The sequence below is a fragment of the Theropithecus gelada genome, chromosome 1 (genome assembly GCF_003255815.1).
Source record: "Theropithecus gelada isolate Dixy chromosome 1, Tgel_1.0, whole genome shotgun sequence".
NCBI lineage: Eukaryota > Metazoa > Chordata > Mammalia > Primates > Cercopithecidae > Theropithecus > Theropithecus gelada.
In genome coordinates this window covers 22377869-22394205 of record NC_037668.1, presented here as the reverse complement: position 1 = coordinate 22394205, position 16337 = coordinate 22377869, and the positions used below count along the sequence as shown (strand labels likewise).

The window sequence follows — 16337 nt, the reverse complement described above, 5'->3', positions numbered from 1 at the left end:
CCTGAAGGGATTGGAGTGGCAGGCTCCAGCTCCTGCTCCCAGATCAATGAAAGATATCCAGTTCCTTCTCCCTTCCCTGTCCAAACCTTATTCCCAGAATCCCTCACCTCACCTGCCCAGCTTTTCCAACGATACCTCTGGTTACGGTTTAAGAGCCTCTGATGTCCTCACGCCTGAGGCCTGATAACCTTGAAAATGGTTCACATGCCCTGGCAGCTGCCTGGTGCTACCTGACCTCCAAACCAGATCTTTAGTGATGCCCCAATCCTGTTCTATAAGGGCCAAACCTCAGGTCCCCTCCTGTCTCTACCCACAGAGCCTCCAAGTCTAGGTGTCCCATCCTCTCCTAGCCCCTGCAGAGAGGCTCAAAGGGCAGAGGTGAGGGGGCAGGTGAGGTGGAAAGCCCCCTGGGGAGTCCATGATGTCCTCCTGGACTTCCTTCGATTGAGCCACTGCCCTACCTGTGTCTGTTTGCAGCATTGGTCTCACCCTCTCTCTCCATGTGTGTCCGGCTATGTCTGTGTGTCTGTCTCCACCTTTCTCTCTACCTGCATGTCTCAGTCTTTACATCTCCCTCTGCAGTCTCTCTCTATGTCGCCATGTCTGTACATCCTGTCCCTGTCTCTCTCTGCACTGTCTCTCCCTTTGCATCCGTCCCTGGGCTCACCTGTTGGATCTGATCCCCCAACTCTGCATCCCTCACCATGTTCCCAAGCCCTTTCCTCCCAATGGCTCCACCTGTTTTTTTTTGTTTTTTTTGTTTTGTTTTTTTTGAGACGGAGTCTCGCTCTGTCGCCCAGGTTGGAGTGCAATGGCCAGATCTTGGCTCACTGCAAGCTCCGCCTCCCGGGTTTACAACATTCTCCTGCCTCAGCCTCCCAAGTAGCTGGGACTACAGGTGCCTGCCACCTCGCCCGGCTAGTTTTTTTGTATTTTTTAGTAGAGACGGGGTTTCACCGTGTTAGCCAGGATGGTCTCGATCTCCTGACCTCGTGATCCACCCATCTCGGCCTCCCAAAGTGCTGGGATTACAGGCTTGAGCCACCGTGCCCGGCCATGGCTCCACCTGTTTTAAGTGCCCTCCCTCATAGGGGTGATGCGGCACCAGCCCCACCCACACCCGGCAGGAGAGGAAGGCCCGTGAACTTGGCCCTTAGGGGCCAACCACACACACACCCTAATCCCCCCACCGATCAGCCTGCAGCCCTGGGTCAGTCCTCCATTAGCACTAACCAGCCTGGACAAGAGACAGACACACCACCGGGCTAGGCCTAGGGGTGATAAGACACAGATTGAATCATGGGGGTGGGGGTGGGGTGGAACTGGCACCCAGGGACATGAGACAGCCATGTGATTAGCCCTGAGGAGCCATGGGAAGCTTGTGTTATTGCAGGAACTGGACAGGTGATTGGAAGTGATAGGGCTGAGGGTGGCGGGGAAGCTGCTCCCCCCTGGCTCTGGGTGGAATGCAAGCCTTTGGGTTAGGGAAGGTGGAGACAGGGCCCAGACGCCCTGACCTGATGGGGCCCAGTCTCAGTGCTGCTGACAGAGCCTCAGACCACTCAGTTAAGGCCAGTGGTGTTCCAAGAGACAGAGGAGAGGGGTGACCTCACCTACTCCCTTGGACAGAATGGGACAGGGAGATGGCTTTGTCCTTAGGAAATAGCCACTTTACACAGTTCCTGGCCTCCAGATGCTAATCAAAGCACCTGGAGCTAAGAAGAGTAACAGAGGGACAGGAATAAGGGGTCCTGCCTCCACCAATCCTTAGTCCAGCTCCCTCCCTGTTCCTGTCACACACACACACACACACGTTTCTCTCTCATCTGCTGCTACGTGCTTGCTCTGTCCTGCACACACCAACACAAGAAAGATACCCCATCAATGCTCCCATCCTGTCTACCAGTACATCTAACCTCCACCCCTTCCACTGTAGCACCAGCCTTCCTGAACATGAACTACAAAGATTGGCAGTTAGGCTCTCAAGGTCTGGGAAGTTTGACCAGAGGCTGCCTCAACAGCAGGTGAGCCAGGTGACCACGGGACTGGGATCCAACCTATAGTCAAAGGTGAGAGTGACAGGTCCATGGAGTAGGGGTAGGCAGCTGAGGGGAACCTGAGTGGGGGAGGATCCCAGAGAGCTGTCCCCTTACCTGAATCCCAATGCCTCCCTCCTGGAACGACGTCATCCCAAGAATTGGCAAGAGACACAGCCAAGGGATAATAAATATAATTGCTATGACGGAACCTTGCCTAGAGAAGCAGGAACATCCCCTACTCCCAGCCCCCACCTGTCCCCTCCCGCATGCTGAGGGTGAGTTAGATGCTTTGAGATCACCCTGGGACTGCTGGGAGCTATGGGGGATGCTGAGGGCAGGCCCCAGTATTCCGGCTAACCACTCCAGCCCCTGGGCCGGCCCCCTAGCCCAGGACGTCCAGGTAGACCGGAGGTGCCTGGGCCAGGGCTTGCAGCCGGGCGTGTACGTCCTTGATGCTGTGGCGTTGCTGGGGCTCCCGCTGCCAGCAGCCCCGCATGATGGCGTAGACCTCTGGTGGGCAGGCACGTGGCCGCTCCAACTCACGTCCCTGCGTGATGCAGTCAATTGCCTGGGGCCACCGGAGAGACAGAGGAGAAAGCACACTAGGCTGGGGGCAAGAGAGTGAGGCCAGTCCCAGTGCCCTCACTGAGGCTCCCAAGGCAGCTCATACCACTCATCTGGGCTTCTTAGCCACTAATAACCTGAATGGACACAGTGAATCCCAAGATTCATTTCTGCTCTGACACTGAGAAGTGAGAAGGATTAAGGCTTGACTCTGGGAAGCTTGGGCTGGGGTAGGATTGCTTCCTGAAAACTGGGATCAGATGCTAAGAAGACTTGCCAGGTGGGTTGAGGAAGGGGAGGGGCTGAGGTATTTATCAAATCCATCAGTTTAGTGTTGGGGGCTGAAAGGAGGAGGAGAAAGGCCCTCTGACTCTCAGTTCCAGAGAAAGAAAAGAAAATAGAGCAGAATTGCAGTTAAAGGCCTTGAAAAATAGCTGGCTTTCATTTTCAAGAAGAGGGCAATCCCCACTTCTTCTCTCTTCTGTGGATACCACTCTGTGGGACTAGCTCTCCCAAAAAGAAAACTGCAGCAAGCAAAGTTAGACTCTAGGAAGAACTGCTAAAGCAGTTAAGGAATCCAAAGAAGGAGAAAGGATGGCAGGGAGTGATCCAGTGGAAGGGGCCTGCAGCCTCTTTTCCCCTTCTTCCCCCCTCCCTGTTAGAGGACTTGGGTTATGGGCGGCACTAATTCCATTTCTTCTCTCAGTGCTTGAGAAAATTAAAATCTATAACCCTCTCCCCCACCCCACCAGCCTCCAGGGAGCAGACTGCATTAGGAGGAGAAATGGAAACTGACAGCTGCGAGCCAAGGAGGAGGTGGGGGCAGCTGCTCTGGGAGACAGAACACCTGGGGCCTGCTCTGGCTGTGGCCAGCTAGGAGGGCAGGAGGAGGGGGTAGGACTGTCCTTCTGACAGTCTAACCTCCGGCCGTCCTGCTGCAGCGTTGGGCCTTCTTGTGCTGGGCTCCTCTTCCCGTGCTGGTCCCTTCCGCTCTGATAATACCTGCTTAGGTCTACAAAATGCAGCTAGAGATGGGGGTCTGGGCTCCATGTACAAAGCACTTTGAGGTTCCCCTAGGGGCCAACTGGGCCTGGGCTTGGGACAGTAGGTGAAGGCAAGAATAGGGGAGGAAGAGAAGAACAGAGCCAGGGTGGACGGGACACAGTGTCGGCATGGCGCTGGAAAGGGACCCCCAACAGGCTGTGGCGGAGGGGCGGAAGGGGAACCGAGTTCCCTGAAAAAGGGACCTGAAGGGGCATGGGAGGGGGAAGCCAGCAAAGGGCGACCACGGGCCGGGGCTGACCTCAGTGTTGGAGAGCTGGTACCAGGGCTGTTTGCCGTAGGTGAAGATCTCCCAGAGCACCACGCCGAAGCTCCACACGTCACTCTCGGTGGTGAACTTGCGGTAGAGGATGCTCTCGGGTGGCATCCAGCGGATGGGCAGCATGGTGCGGCCTCCCACCTGCGGTGGGCGGGCACTGCGTCAACTCCAGGGGCACCTGGGACAGCCCGTCAAGGCACAGCTCACCCCTGCCCCATCATTAAAAATAAATATGCCAGGCGCGGTGGCTCACGCCTGTAATCCCAGCACTTTGGGAGGCCGAGGTCAAGAGATTGAGATCATCCTGGCCAACATGGTGAAACCCCATCTTTACTAAAAATACAAAAATTAGTTGGGCGTGATGGCGGCACCTGTAATCCCAGCTACTCGGGAGGCTGAGGCAGGAGCATCGCTTGAACCAGGGAGTCGGAGGTTGCAGTGAGCCGAGATTGTGCCACTGCACTCCAGCCTGGCGACAGAGTGAGACTCCGTCTCAAAAAAAAAAATAAATTAAATAAATAAACAAACAAACAGATGTGCCTCTCAGTGCTAACAGGCAAAAACTGAAGGGTGCTGTTTCCAACCAGGATAGCAAAGGAGACAGAATCCCCACCAGTGGGGGCCGAGGAGGTAGGTTGAAAACTAGAGCCAGTGAATCTCAGACCCTTGCAGGCATCCTAGCAAGGGCAGGCTCTCAGTGGTCTTGGGATCCAGGGAGTCTACAGTTTGGAGTCAGGGGAAGGCGTTGGGGACAAAGGACCCTTACACGGTAATAGTCGGTGCTGTAGATATCCCTGCTCATGCCGAAATCACCAATCTTGACCACCAGTCCTTGGCCCACCAGACAGTTGCGTGTGGCCAGGTCCCGGTGCACAAAATGCAGACCTGCCAGGTACACCATCCCCGCAGCGACCTGGCTAGCCACGGCCAGCAGCTGCCCCAGACCCAGGGGGCCTGGAGCCACATCCTCCCCACCAGCCAGCAGCTTGGCATCAGGCCCATGGGATCTGTGAACAAGAAAAGGAGTGGGGATAGGCTGGGAGGACAGAATCCCCAGGAGCCTGAGGAAGGCGATCTCCAGCAGCCAGGTGTGATGGGAGAGGAGACTGGGGGCCTAGTAGTGGAGGATTGAGAGAACAGTAGAGGCAGCTGTCCAGAGGGGCGGGACGGAGGAGCAGAACAGGCGTGCCCACCTCCAGGGCTTCCACCAGAGACAGCTCACGGTTCCCACATCCATGCCTTCCTCTCTGGCAGCTCCTTGAATTCCAGATGCCCACTGGCCCCTACATCCCTTGCCATAGGCACGTCAGACTCAGCCCTTGCCAATTGCAGCTCAGTGTCTTTCCCTGAGCCTGACCCTGCCTCAGGGAAGGGACCCTCCACACCCAGGCAGACCCTGAAACCAGGGAGTCCTTGATTGTCCTGTCTCTCTCCCCTTTGCCCTCAGTGACCAGCCATTCCTACAGGGTCTTCCTTCCTTTTGAAGGTGTCCAGGATGCCTGCCTTCTCCCCACAGTGAACACTTGGGTCAGTCCTAGTCACTCATCTGTATTCCCCAATGTTCCTTCTCCTGAACCTTTGCCTGAATCGATCACTTTGCCAAGAATGCCCTTTCCTACTAGCCAATCTTCTCCTCATTCGTTTAGTTGAGGCATTTGTTAAACATTTCCAACGTGCCAAGCACCGGGGCTACAGCGCAGAGTATGATGCAGATAAGCAGGTCATGGCAGTGCAGTGTGAGGGGCACCTGGCAGGCACGGGTGGGAACGGAAAAAGCCAGGGAAGGCTTCCTAGAGGAAGGGACACCTAAACTGAAACTCAGCTCCTGAAGCCATTCGAAGGGGGCTGAGGCAGGGAGGGGTAGAGTCTGTGTGTCTGTCTCCATCTTTCTGTGGAGGGAGGGAGGCCCAGTGCTCCAGGCAGAGGGAACTGGAAGTACCAAGGCCTGGAGGGGAGAAGGAACAGATGGTCCCTCCTAGGGGAAGTCTTCCAGACTCATCTCTGAGCATTACTGATTCCCTCCATTGATTCCCCCAGTGTTCCATCCAGCAGTTAGAGCCTCATCTCCCACAGCCTGGGCCCCAGATGGTGGTATCTCCCTAGCCTGTGTCCTCAAGACCAGCACTGAGCCTACGCCACGTCTGGGAGCAAAGAGATAGGCTCCTCCCTGGCCTTCTCGGGCTCCTCTCTGCCGATCCTCCTCCACACTCAACCTTGGGTCTGGCCTCGCCTCCTGCTCCACACCCTGCATGGGCTCCCTCCTGGTCCACACGATAAGCCCAAGACTCAGGGGTCTCTCCTAGCTGAGTCCTGCCACCTGACTGCATGAATGACCCATCACTTCCAAGGGGATGTTTGGGGACCAGATCATGACCATCAGCTGGACAACCACACAGCGCTTGCTCATCCAGAACCACAGCCCTCCACTGTCCCTCTTACTGGTGAGGAAAGTGAGGGGAAAGCTACTCGGCAAAGAAGGCTCAGCTCATAAGTGGCAGCTGATTCCAAACCCTGGTCTTCTCCCTGCCTTGCAAACACTGCCCCATCCTCCCAGGGGCGATCTCATCAGAAGATGACCAAGGGAGTAGACCAAGGGACTAGACCAAGGGAACATGTGACCATCACATCAGGGGTTGAGAGTAGGGGCTCTGCCTGGGGTCACATCACCCCTGGGCCATTCACTACCTGTGTACCCTTGGGCAAGTCACCGAACCTCTCTAAGCCTTATCTGTGAAACAGGCACGTTTCTTGCAGTTATTAAAATTAGCACAAATAGATAAACATATCAGAGTTGTTCTGTCCGAAGTCAAATAAATGAATTTTTTGTAACTTGCTTCAAGTATAGATTGCAATATATGCTTGGAGGCCATAAAGAATAAATACATATTTATATTATTGTACAAGATATATATGTCCCAGCACATAAAATCATAATAAGAACGAATTGCAGAGTCAGGTGCAGTGGTGTGCACCTGTAGTCCCAGCTACCGGGGAGGCCAAGGTGGGACAACTGCTTGAGCCCAGGAGTTTGAGGCTGCAGTGAGCTATTATTACACCACCGCCGCACTCCAGCCTAGGCAACAGAGCAAGACCCCATCTCTAAAACAATAACGCTAATAAATACATTAAAATACAATAATAATAAATTATAAAGTATATAACATAGCACCTGGAACATAGAAGGTGCCTGATAAATGTTCATTATTGTTGTTATTGTCGTTGTCTGAATTGCCACCCTTAGAGGCCTGGCCTTTGTGTGCCACACACAAATGCACATACATCCTCTGCAAAGCCCACCCACCCCAATATTTTAGCTCACGGCCTTTGCCATCGCAACGTCCCTGACTACTGACACTTGTCCTTTGCAAGAGTCGCCCCTACATTCACACGTCTGTCTCCTCTACCATCTCAGAGCTCCTTGGGGATGGGAATGTGCCTCCTGATCTTTCTTGGTGTCTCCCTTTGGTTTGAAAGACAAGCAGGGATGTCTATAGGGAAGGGATGATGGGGCCCAGAGGCAGGGGCCAGCGCTGAGGCCAGGTGCTGGTACCGGAGGAAGCGGTTGAGGTCCCCATGCCGCATATACTCAAAGACCATGAGCAGGGGGCGGCCCTCGGTGCAGACGCCGAAGAAGCGCACAATGTGCTGGTGCTGCAGCATGGTGAGCAGCTCGGCCTCGCGCTGGAAGTCCTGCCGAGCACTCTCCGACACCTCCTTCAGTGCCTGGATGGAAGGGGCAGGGACAGGGCTGAGTGGGGGCCCAGTCCTCACTGCTGTTCATCCAGGGCAGCCCGCTCACCCCAGCCTCCAGCCATTTCAGCCCTCTGCATCTTCCCCCAATCTGTCCTGATGTGATGGAGCTCCTGGGGGTGGGACCCAGTCCAACAGTGCCCCTGGGCAGGGTCTCACCTTGACAGCCACCAGCATCTTGTCCTGCTCAGGCAGAAGGTTGTGGCACTCAGCAAGGAAGACCTTCCCAAAGGCGCCCTCCCCCAGCTCCCACTTGAGCACGATGTCCCGGCGCTTGATGTGGTGAACACCTGAGGGGGCTTGCAGGGTCAGACGGGAACCCCAATCTTGGGAGGGCTGGGGTTGTAGGGGAGGACTGTTTTGGCTGGGCTGTGTGCTGCACAAGGCTGCCCAGACAAGGGGCTGCACGGGGGCTAAAATTCAGCCTGTGCCCCTTCACCAAGCCCCAGGTCATAGTATGGGGCTGCATCTGCCCAGACAGGACAAGGTGTGAGATAGCTGTGACTCTGGGCAGGGGCTGCAGCTAAGAGCCAGGCTGGACTCAGCCTGAGAATGGGCTTATGGCTGGAATAGGGCTGGGAATAGAAAGGGAGGGATCATTCAGGCCTCGGTGGGTAAGGGCGATGGCCTAGGGGCTTCTACACACACAGACACACACACACACACACACACACACACACACACTCGCCCCTGCCCTTGACCCAGCATAGCCCCTCACAGGCATCACTGAAGTATTGCGGGTTCTCGATGATGTGGCCTTGGAGTCCAGAGCCTTTGCCCTCGGTGGGGGACAGGGAGCTGCCACCCAATGTCATGAAATGCAGGGACATGGCCAACCCGTCCTCTGGAGCCAGGACAGCCGGGCCTAGGGAGGAGACACAGCCACATGGAGGGGTTTGCCCACATCTTGGCCCTGCCCACCCTTGCCTGCAGGATGCCTGGTCATCCCCACCTTGTAACTTGCAGGGGAGAGACTGAGGTGCTAGGGAGCGAGACAGCAGGCACGGGGAAGACGGCACCACCGCCTCTCCCTGTGCTGGCTTCTGTCCCACCCGTGGCCCCATGGGCACCAAAGAACTCCCCCGCCCCACAGAGCCCAGACCTCCCAGACCCACTTAGTGCTTGACTACAATCCAGCCACCAATTAGCAGCTGCCGCCTCTGAAACTACCTCAGCACCAGCCCGACACACACTCACACACACACTCACACAAGCCTCACAGCCAGGCCTTCATTTATACCCCTAACACACTCACACACCCTAGAACTCCCATGTGCACAGCCCCCCAGACAAAGACAGAGTCAAGAAGAGCCAGTAGGAAACAAAGCCAGGAGAACAGACAGACAGACAGCCCTCTGCAGCCTCGACTCACGGTTGATCCCAAACTTGTTTCTCCTTCCGCATTTGTTGAGCACAAGGAGCAGCATAGAAAGGAAGAGGCAGGCAAAGACGGCCAGGCCCACAGCCACCGAGACCTGGTGGGAGGCAGGGGTGGTTAGATCCAGGGGCTGCTTCTGCACTCTCAGAGCTGCCCATAGCAAGCCATTTTTTCATCCTGCATGGGAGCCCAGAACCAGGCCTCCAGACCTGCCTCGTCCTCCCCTGGGGACCCCTGCAGTGGCTGTGAGGGTGGCAGTCAGAGCTCAGACCAGATGGTAGTGACCTCCCTGCTCTGACCAGAAATGACGTGCAGATGAGCCTCTACCCAGCCTCCCGGTCCCAGAGTCTGCACAAGCTTCTACTTCCTATCTCACCCCAAAAGGTGTTTCATCCTTCTTCTCCACCGGGTCTCCAGATGTGCTGTTAGTATCTGTGGGGACACAAGGCAGGAAGGGTGAGCCTTGGTGCACACTGTCGCCTCCAGTAACCCTCCAACCCTGGCCCCAGCTGGCCTCTCAGGGATCAGGTCAGCTGTACCCTTTGCCCTAGCCTCGGCTCCAGAGACCAGGCAGAACCTGCCCTCCACCTTGGGCTACTCACCCACTGGCGAGAAGGAGACTGCAGCAGGAGGGAGGAGAGAAAGCAGTCAGAGGGAGAAGGAAAACAGTGAGTCCCCTACCTATTCTGGGACTCATTCCTTCATGGGGTGAGGGGGGATGGAGGTGGGCTGCTGGGCCTCAAGGGAGAAAATGCATGTGACCCTTTTCCAGCTGGGCCATGATGCCCTGGTGCATGGCTCTCTCCTCAGCCAGCCTACAAGGATGGAATAGCTCAGGAGTTCAGGAGTCCTGGCTTGGGGAGAGGTTAAGGAGGCCAGAACAGCTGGACACCAGGACTCCAGACTCCTTTCTGTCCCGAACCAGGCACTCCAATTTCTGGGGTAACGGCTATGGCAGGAAGTTGGCTGTAACCCAGGCGGAGCCCAGAAGTGGGAGCAGGGTTCAGGACAGCCCTCGCACCAGGGATGGGGTCCTCGGGGTTGAACTCGAAAGGGTTGTCCATGAAGGCAGCCATGATGGAGGCGGAGGCCTGGCCGAAGGGGTTGGCAGCCAGCAGGGTGTAGTTGCCGTTGTTGACGTGGGTGGGCTGGTTGAGGCGCAGACACCCGTGCCGCACAGTCTCGTTGGCCGCCGGCTCCAGGAACTCGGTGAAGATGAAGCTGGTCTCATTGAGCACGGAGCCATTGAAGAGCCAGCGCAGAGACGGTGCCGGCTGCCCATCCACAGAGAAGGGGATGCACCAGTGGTGCATTTCCACCGCCGTGTGCAGCTGCACGCTGGCCGGGACTGTGGGCCAGAAAGAGCAACAGCAGGAGGTCAGGGCGCAGCTGGAGGAAGCCCAGCACACACGCGACAAGTCCAGGGGCAAAGCAAGTAGAACCCGAAATCAAAGGGCAGGCGTGGGAGAAACAGGTCAGCAGGCCCTAGGAAATTCACCAAGGAGAGACGTGTTGAAGAAAGTTGACAATACATGTTAAATAAATCAGGCAGCAGGCATATAAAATGCAGAGGCTTAAAGAATGTAAGTGGTGGGCCATAAATAAGTCATAGCCCCACAGAAGTGGGGTACCAGCTTATGACAATTAAACATGGAGTCTTTGGTGTAAGGAATCTAGAAAAAGTCAGTGTAACCAAGCTGAAGAAGATGGGTCAGGGGGCCTAACAATCAAACAAGCTAAAAATATACACAGTTAAATTTGGGGGAAAAGCCAGGCACAGTGACTTGCTCCTGTAATCCCAGCTACTCAGGGTGCTGAGGTGGGAGGATCGCTTCAGGCCAGGAGTTCAAGGCTACGGTGAGTTATGATCCCAAAGCATTCCAGCCTGGGCAACAGGCTGAGACCCCATCTCTTCAAACACACACACACACACAGACACACACATACACACAGACACGCACTTTTTGAAAAAGGTATGGGTTTGAAATAGACCCAATCTGGTAACAGCAAAAGCCCCTCAATGATAGAAAAAAAGTGTATGTATGCATAAATAAATACATACATATATATAATATAGCATTTATAGACAGGAATACTATTTAGCAATGAATTGCGTGAGCTACATACAGCGACTCCCATTAACATGAATGAATCTTATAAATATAATGTTGAGTGAAAGAAACCAGATACAAAATAATACACGCAGTATGATTCCATTTATATAATGTACAAGAACAGGCAAAACTAAACGATACCGATAGGAAAGCATATTTGAGAAAAATTATTTTTAAAAGCAAGGAAATGGTTGTCCTGACAAAAGTCAACATGAGATGGGAGAGTGGGATGGGATTGCGAATAGGGAGAGGTGTTGGGCGGCGGGGGCAGGGGGTCTTCCGCGGTGCTGGTAAGAGTAGTTATTGTTTAAAGTATATATATTGTTTGCACATTTCTATGTACATTTCACAATAAAAGAAGAAAACTGATGTAAAGTAGAAGATTTAAGGTAATTTGTTGGCTGACCTAGAGAAATTAGGCAGCGAGCCTAGAGAGGAACTCAGGAGGAGAATTTCCTCTTTTGAAACTAGGATGCGGGAAGAAGGACCCGATTGAGGGACGGGCATGAAAAAATACTTCGGAGCAGTGGGAACAGCCGGGCATCTGGTGTTGAGGGCCTCAGGTAGCAAGGCTTGGGCAGGGGGCCAGAAAGAAATCCATCTCCGTCCCTCTGGCCTTGACGAGCCCCCAGGACTTCCCCCGAAGGATCAGGTTTTCATGGGAATCTGGAAACAGCTGGGAGGGAGCAGTTGTGGAGACACACATCCCACCCTTTCCTCCAGCCCCCACCCTACATCCTCTTTTGAGGGAAGAAGAGATGAGTAGGGGCTGGGTGCAGGGACTGCCACTGAGACTCACAGGAGACGTTGACCTGAACAGAGAGCTCTGCCCGGCCTACATCATTCTCTGCCCAGCACGTCACGTTCTTCCTGTTGAGGTCACTGGTGACATTGGCCAGGGTCAGCCCCAGGGACGGCAGAGCCCCAGATTTCTAGATCAGGAAAGAGAGGTGGAAATCAGAAGGAGCTTTAGCCAGCTCGGGGCTGGGGCTGATGTCTTTGGAAAGCCCCTCTGACTCCAGATGGATAGGAGAGGAGGGCTGGGAGGGAAGAGGAGGGAGAGAGGGGTGGGAGAGAATGTAGTAGAGAATGTCCTTCCTCCTTTAGGTTTGTTCATTGACTATCTCCTGGATCACATTTTTTAAAATTTTATGTTTTATTTTTGTAGCAACGGGGTCTTACTGTTCTGCCCAGGCTGGTCTTGAACAGGGCCTCAAGTGATCCTCCCACCCCGGCCTCCCAAAGTGCTGGGATTACAGGCGTGAGCCACTGCGCCCCGCCTGGATCACGTATTTAATTATGTGAAAAATCTAAAATATAACCAATAACCTCAAAATAGGCACAAAATATCCCAAACTGAAACTAAGACCAGCCATCTGAGCAGCTAAATGGATGTCACGCATCCCAAGTACCAAATCTGGACACAGCTCATTGGAGACCCCACTAGGACCTCACCACCTATTCACTCCTGTTTTACACACAGTTCTAACAAACTGAGTCTCTGCCCAAGGAAGATCAGAAACAAAGAGATAGTGCGAATAGCATGGCAGCAGTTAGAAACAACAGCAGCAGTGTCGCCTCCTGCAGCAGATGAGGACCATGGGTGAGGTTAGACAGGCAAAGTGACTTGATTCTGAATCATCGTCAGGATTGAATCAGATCGAGTTTCTCTTCCTAGGAAACTGTGGATTTGTCATGTGTAAGTTACAAGATCTTACGACAATTCTTCGTCTTGCTGAACCATGGGGTTTTTTTGTTTGTTTTGTAAGCTGAAGAGGTGGACAAATTATCTTCTGATATTTTAGAAAGTGATTTTCACAAAATGATGAAAATAATGAAGTGGTGGATAAATCTCATTTATCTGAAAACTTCATAAATGTGGAATCCTCTGACCACATGCCAGAGGAGGTATGGTTTCCCCAGGCTTCCAATGGAATACGTGAGTTCAAAGGCTCCAGTAGAGTTTCCAGCCTTTTGTGCAAGCTTTGGGTTCCAGCCACCTTGAGGGGAAGCCCTGCCTTGCCCTCTGCTTCCCTTGGCTGTCCCATCCCCTCCACTTACTGTGAGGCCAATAACTCTTCCTCTTGAGATGCTCTGCCACCCTTATCCTCCTAACTGAGGAAAAGCAGCCTCTCTTCCCCTCCATTTAACCCAGTTAGGGTGCAATTATTTTTTAAGAGATAGGGTCTCGCTTTGTTGCCCAGGCTGGTCTCAAACTCCTGGTCTCAAGTGATTCTCCCTCCTTGGCCTCCCAAAGTGCTGGGATTACAGGTATGGGCCACTGTGCCCAGTAGGGAGTGACTTTTGTATAGATAGTTTCTAGAAAACACAGATGGTAGCAAACATGTAAGACTCCCAAAGAGAAAGCAAATCCTGGAATTGCCCCAAACAGAGAGTTGATCTAAGGTCTCTCCATGCAGGGGCATAGCCTCTGCCTGGTCCCCTTTCTTTTACTCACACTAGGCAGCTTTGCTGTCTGGAGGGAGAGGATCCGCTCAGTGGCTAGTGGTCCCTCCACCAAGTCTGAAGTCTCCTGCTCAGCGCCCAATGGCTCCTCCCTCAGCATGGTTCCAGGGGCCTCCAGCAATTCTGGGGTTGACTCTCCCACCAAAGTGAAGGCTCCTCAACTAAACACCACGCTCCCAGCGCCCTAGGCACACATTCCTGGTCCCTTCATATCCACTCCTCCTGCCCAGGTGGAGCCAGCTTTTTGGGTGGGCACAGCCCATTGTCAGCTGCTGTCGACCTCGTCAGCAAGGCCAACTGAGTTCCCTGTGGCTACTCTCATCTGCCCATCGCCAGCCTAAGGACAAAGGGTAAGGCCTGGGAAGGTGTCCAAAGACATGTCTGGATAACAGAGATAGAGGCCAGAGAACGCCCAGGGGCAGGCAGGACATCAGAAGGCCATCATGTCCACCTCCTCAGCTTACAGATAAGAAAACCAAAGTGCAGGCAGATTAAGGGATTTTTCTGAAAGTCACTCCCAGAATTAATTAGTGAGAAAGCTGGAGCCAGACCTATGCCTCCCTTACTAATGCATTCATCACATGCCCAAGAGGATGCTCCTTCCAGAATCTCCAGAAAAAAAGACCATGAGGCCCCCAGAACTCATCCCAGATGCAGTACAACTGATATTGTGCCTCCTCCCTGGGTCCCGGTTTCATTATATAGAAAAGTGATCGGCCAAGCACAGTGGCTCACGCCTGTAATCCCAACACTTTAGGAGGCAGAGGCAGGTGGATCACGAGGTCAGGAGTTTGAGACCAGTGTGGCCAACGTAGTGAAACCCCGTCTCTACTAAAAATTCAAAAATTAGCTGGGCGTGGTAGTGCGTGCCTGTACTCCCAGCTACTCCGGAGGCTGAGGCAGGAGAATCGCAGAATCACTTGAACCCGAGAGGCGGAGGTTGCAGTGAATCAAGATCGCGCCACTGCGCTGTGCTCCAGCTTGGGCAACAGAGCAAGACTCCATCTCAAAAAAAAAGAGAGAGGGAGAGGGAGAGAGAGAGAGAGGGAGGGAGGGAGGGAGAGAGAGAGAGAAAGAGAGAGACAGAGAGAGAGAGAGAGAGAGAAAGAAAGAAAGAAAGGAAGGAAGGAAGGAAGGAAGGAAGGAAGGAAGGAAGGAAGGAAGGAAGGAAGGAAGGAAGGAAGGAAGGAAGGAAGGAAGGGAAAGGAAAGGAAAGGAAAGGAAGGAAGGAAGGAAAGAGAGAGAGAGAGAAAGAGAGAGAGAGAGAGAAAGAGAGAGAGAGAGAAAGAAAGAAAGAAGGAAAGAAAGAAAAGGGATGTATGGGAGAGATGGTCTGTTGGGTTCCTCTCAGCTCCAACATGTAAGATTTCTGTGACCCTCTCCCTTGCAGCCAACACCATGTTCCCAGAAAGGGGTCCTGGGGCTTCAAGTGTAGCCTGGGGTCCCTGCTGGGTCAGTGCCCCCCCACCAAAGGGTGTGCATGCCCTGGGCTGCCCCACAGCATAGGCCTGAGCCCTGTGGGTCTAAAGCATCTCTGTCCATCCCTCAGCCTCAGTATGCTCCTTATTTGTTGTCTCTTTCCTCCACAGTGTGTCTCTCTTTCCCCGTCTTTGTCCCCTGTGCTCTGCCTGGACCTCTTGGGGGCTGCGGGCGAAGGGCTTCTCACCATCACTGTGGCTGACTGCTCCAGCTCCGTGAGGATCCAGCCGGCCTGTTCCAGGCCCCGCCCCTCCACCTGGCACCACAGCAGCACATCGTCCCCCACATCCACGGAGGCGTTGGGCACCTGGACCTTCAGCATGGGCACACCTGGCCACCCAGGATGCCCGAGGGCCAAGGGGTGTTAGAGCTGGGAGTGGCCCCAGAATTCTACTGCAGGGCTGCTCCTTCCCCCACCCTCCTCAGTGACCCGGAGCCCAGGCAATGTCACCCCAGGCAGTATCCCCCAGCCTTTGCCAATGCCCATTCCCCAGGCCTTTTCAGTGCTTGCTCAGTGCCCTCTCCCCCAGGCAGGTGGGTCTCTTTCCCAGCCCCCTTACATCATCTCCCTCACCCAGCACCTACCACAGCTGGCATTGGGCATATGGGCCAGGGGCCCTTGCCCGTGACACTGCAGCTTCTGTTCATGCACTCCGCCCAGTCCCTCCTCCTCCCAGCGCTGTAGCCAGCGCAGGGCACAGGAACAGTGCAGAGGGTTCCCCGACAGGACCCTGGTGGGCATGGAGGACACCAAGTGAGTCAAGGAAGGGGCCTGAGGGATCACAGGGATAAGAGAGAGCAGTTAGGCAGCGAGGAGGACGGTCTACAGGTGAAAGGGAGGACACAGAGGTCTTTCCGTCTGACTCCAGTAACAGGATGTTATTCAAAGAAATAGGCTGTTGGGAGGCCAAGGCAGGTGGATCATGAGGTCGGGAGATCAACACCATCCTGGCTAACACGGTGAAATCCCGTCTCTACTAAAAATATAAAAAATTAGCCAGGACCACGTGGTGGCGGGCACCTGTAGTCCCAGCTACTCGGGAGGCTGAGGCAGGAGAATGGCGTGAACCCAGGAGGCGGAGCTTGCAGTGAGCTGAGATTGCGCCACTGCACTCCAGCCTGGATGACAAAGCAAGACTCTGTCTCAAAAAAAGAAAGGAAAGAAAGAAAGGGGGAGGAGAGAGAGAGAGGGAGGGAGGGGGAGAGAGAGAGAGGGAGGGAGGGGG

General features: G+C 54.2%; 1 protein-coding gene across 3 annotated transcripts in view; it reads right to left on the bottom strand.

Moving 5' to 3' along the window:
• Positions 1-2214: 2214 nt before the first annotated feature.
• The window catches only part of NTRK1 (neurotrophic receptor tyrosine kinase 1), a 21481-nt gene continuing 7358 nt past the window's right edge, over positions 2215-16337 (bottom strand). Inside the window, exons 5-17 of one of the 3 annotated variants that reach the window (XM_025358009.1) lie at positions 15697-15842; positions 15299-15441; positions 11966-12098; positions 10074-10400; positions 9655-9672; positions 9429-9484; positions 9047-9149; positions 8393-8539; positions 7834-7964; positions 7475-7647; positions 4691-4931; positions 3907-4065; positions 2215-2607 (exon numbers count right to left, since the gene is read on the bottom strand). In XM_025358009.1, the coding sequence (XP_025213794.1) occupies positions 2422-2607; positions 3907-4065; positions 4691-4931; positions 7475-7647; positions 7834-7964; positions 8393-8539; positions 9047-9149; positions 9429-9484; positions 9655-9672; positions 10074-10400; positions 11966-12098; positions 15299-15441; positions 15697-15842 (1963 nt within the window). In that variant the 3' untranslated portion in view covers positions 2215-2421. Of the gene's footprint in view, positions 2608-3906; positions 4066-4690; positions 4932-7474; positions 7648-7833; positions 7974-8392; positions 8540-9046; positions 9150-9428; positions 9485-9654; positions 9673-10073; positions 10401-11965; positions 12099-15298; positions 15442-15696; positions 15843-16337 lie in introns of all 3 variants that reach the window. The other 2 variants (XM_025358016.1, XM_025358023.1) reach the window with 2 other exon arrangements.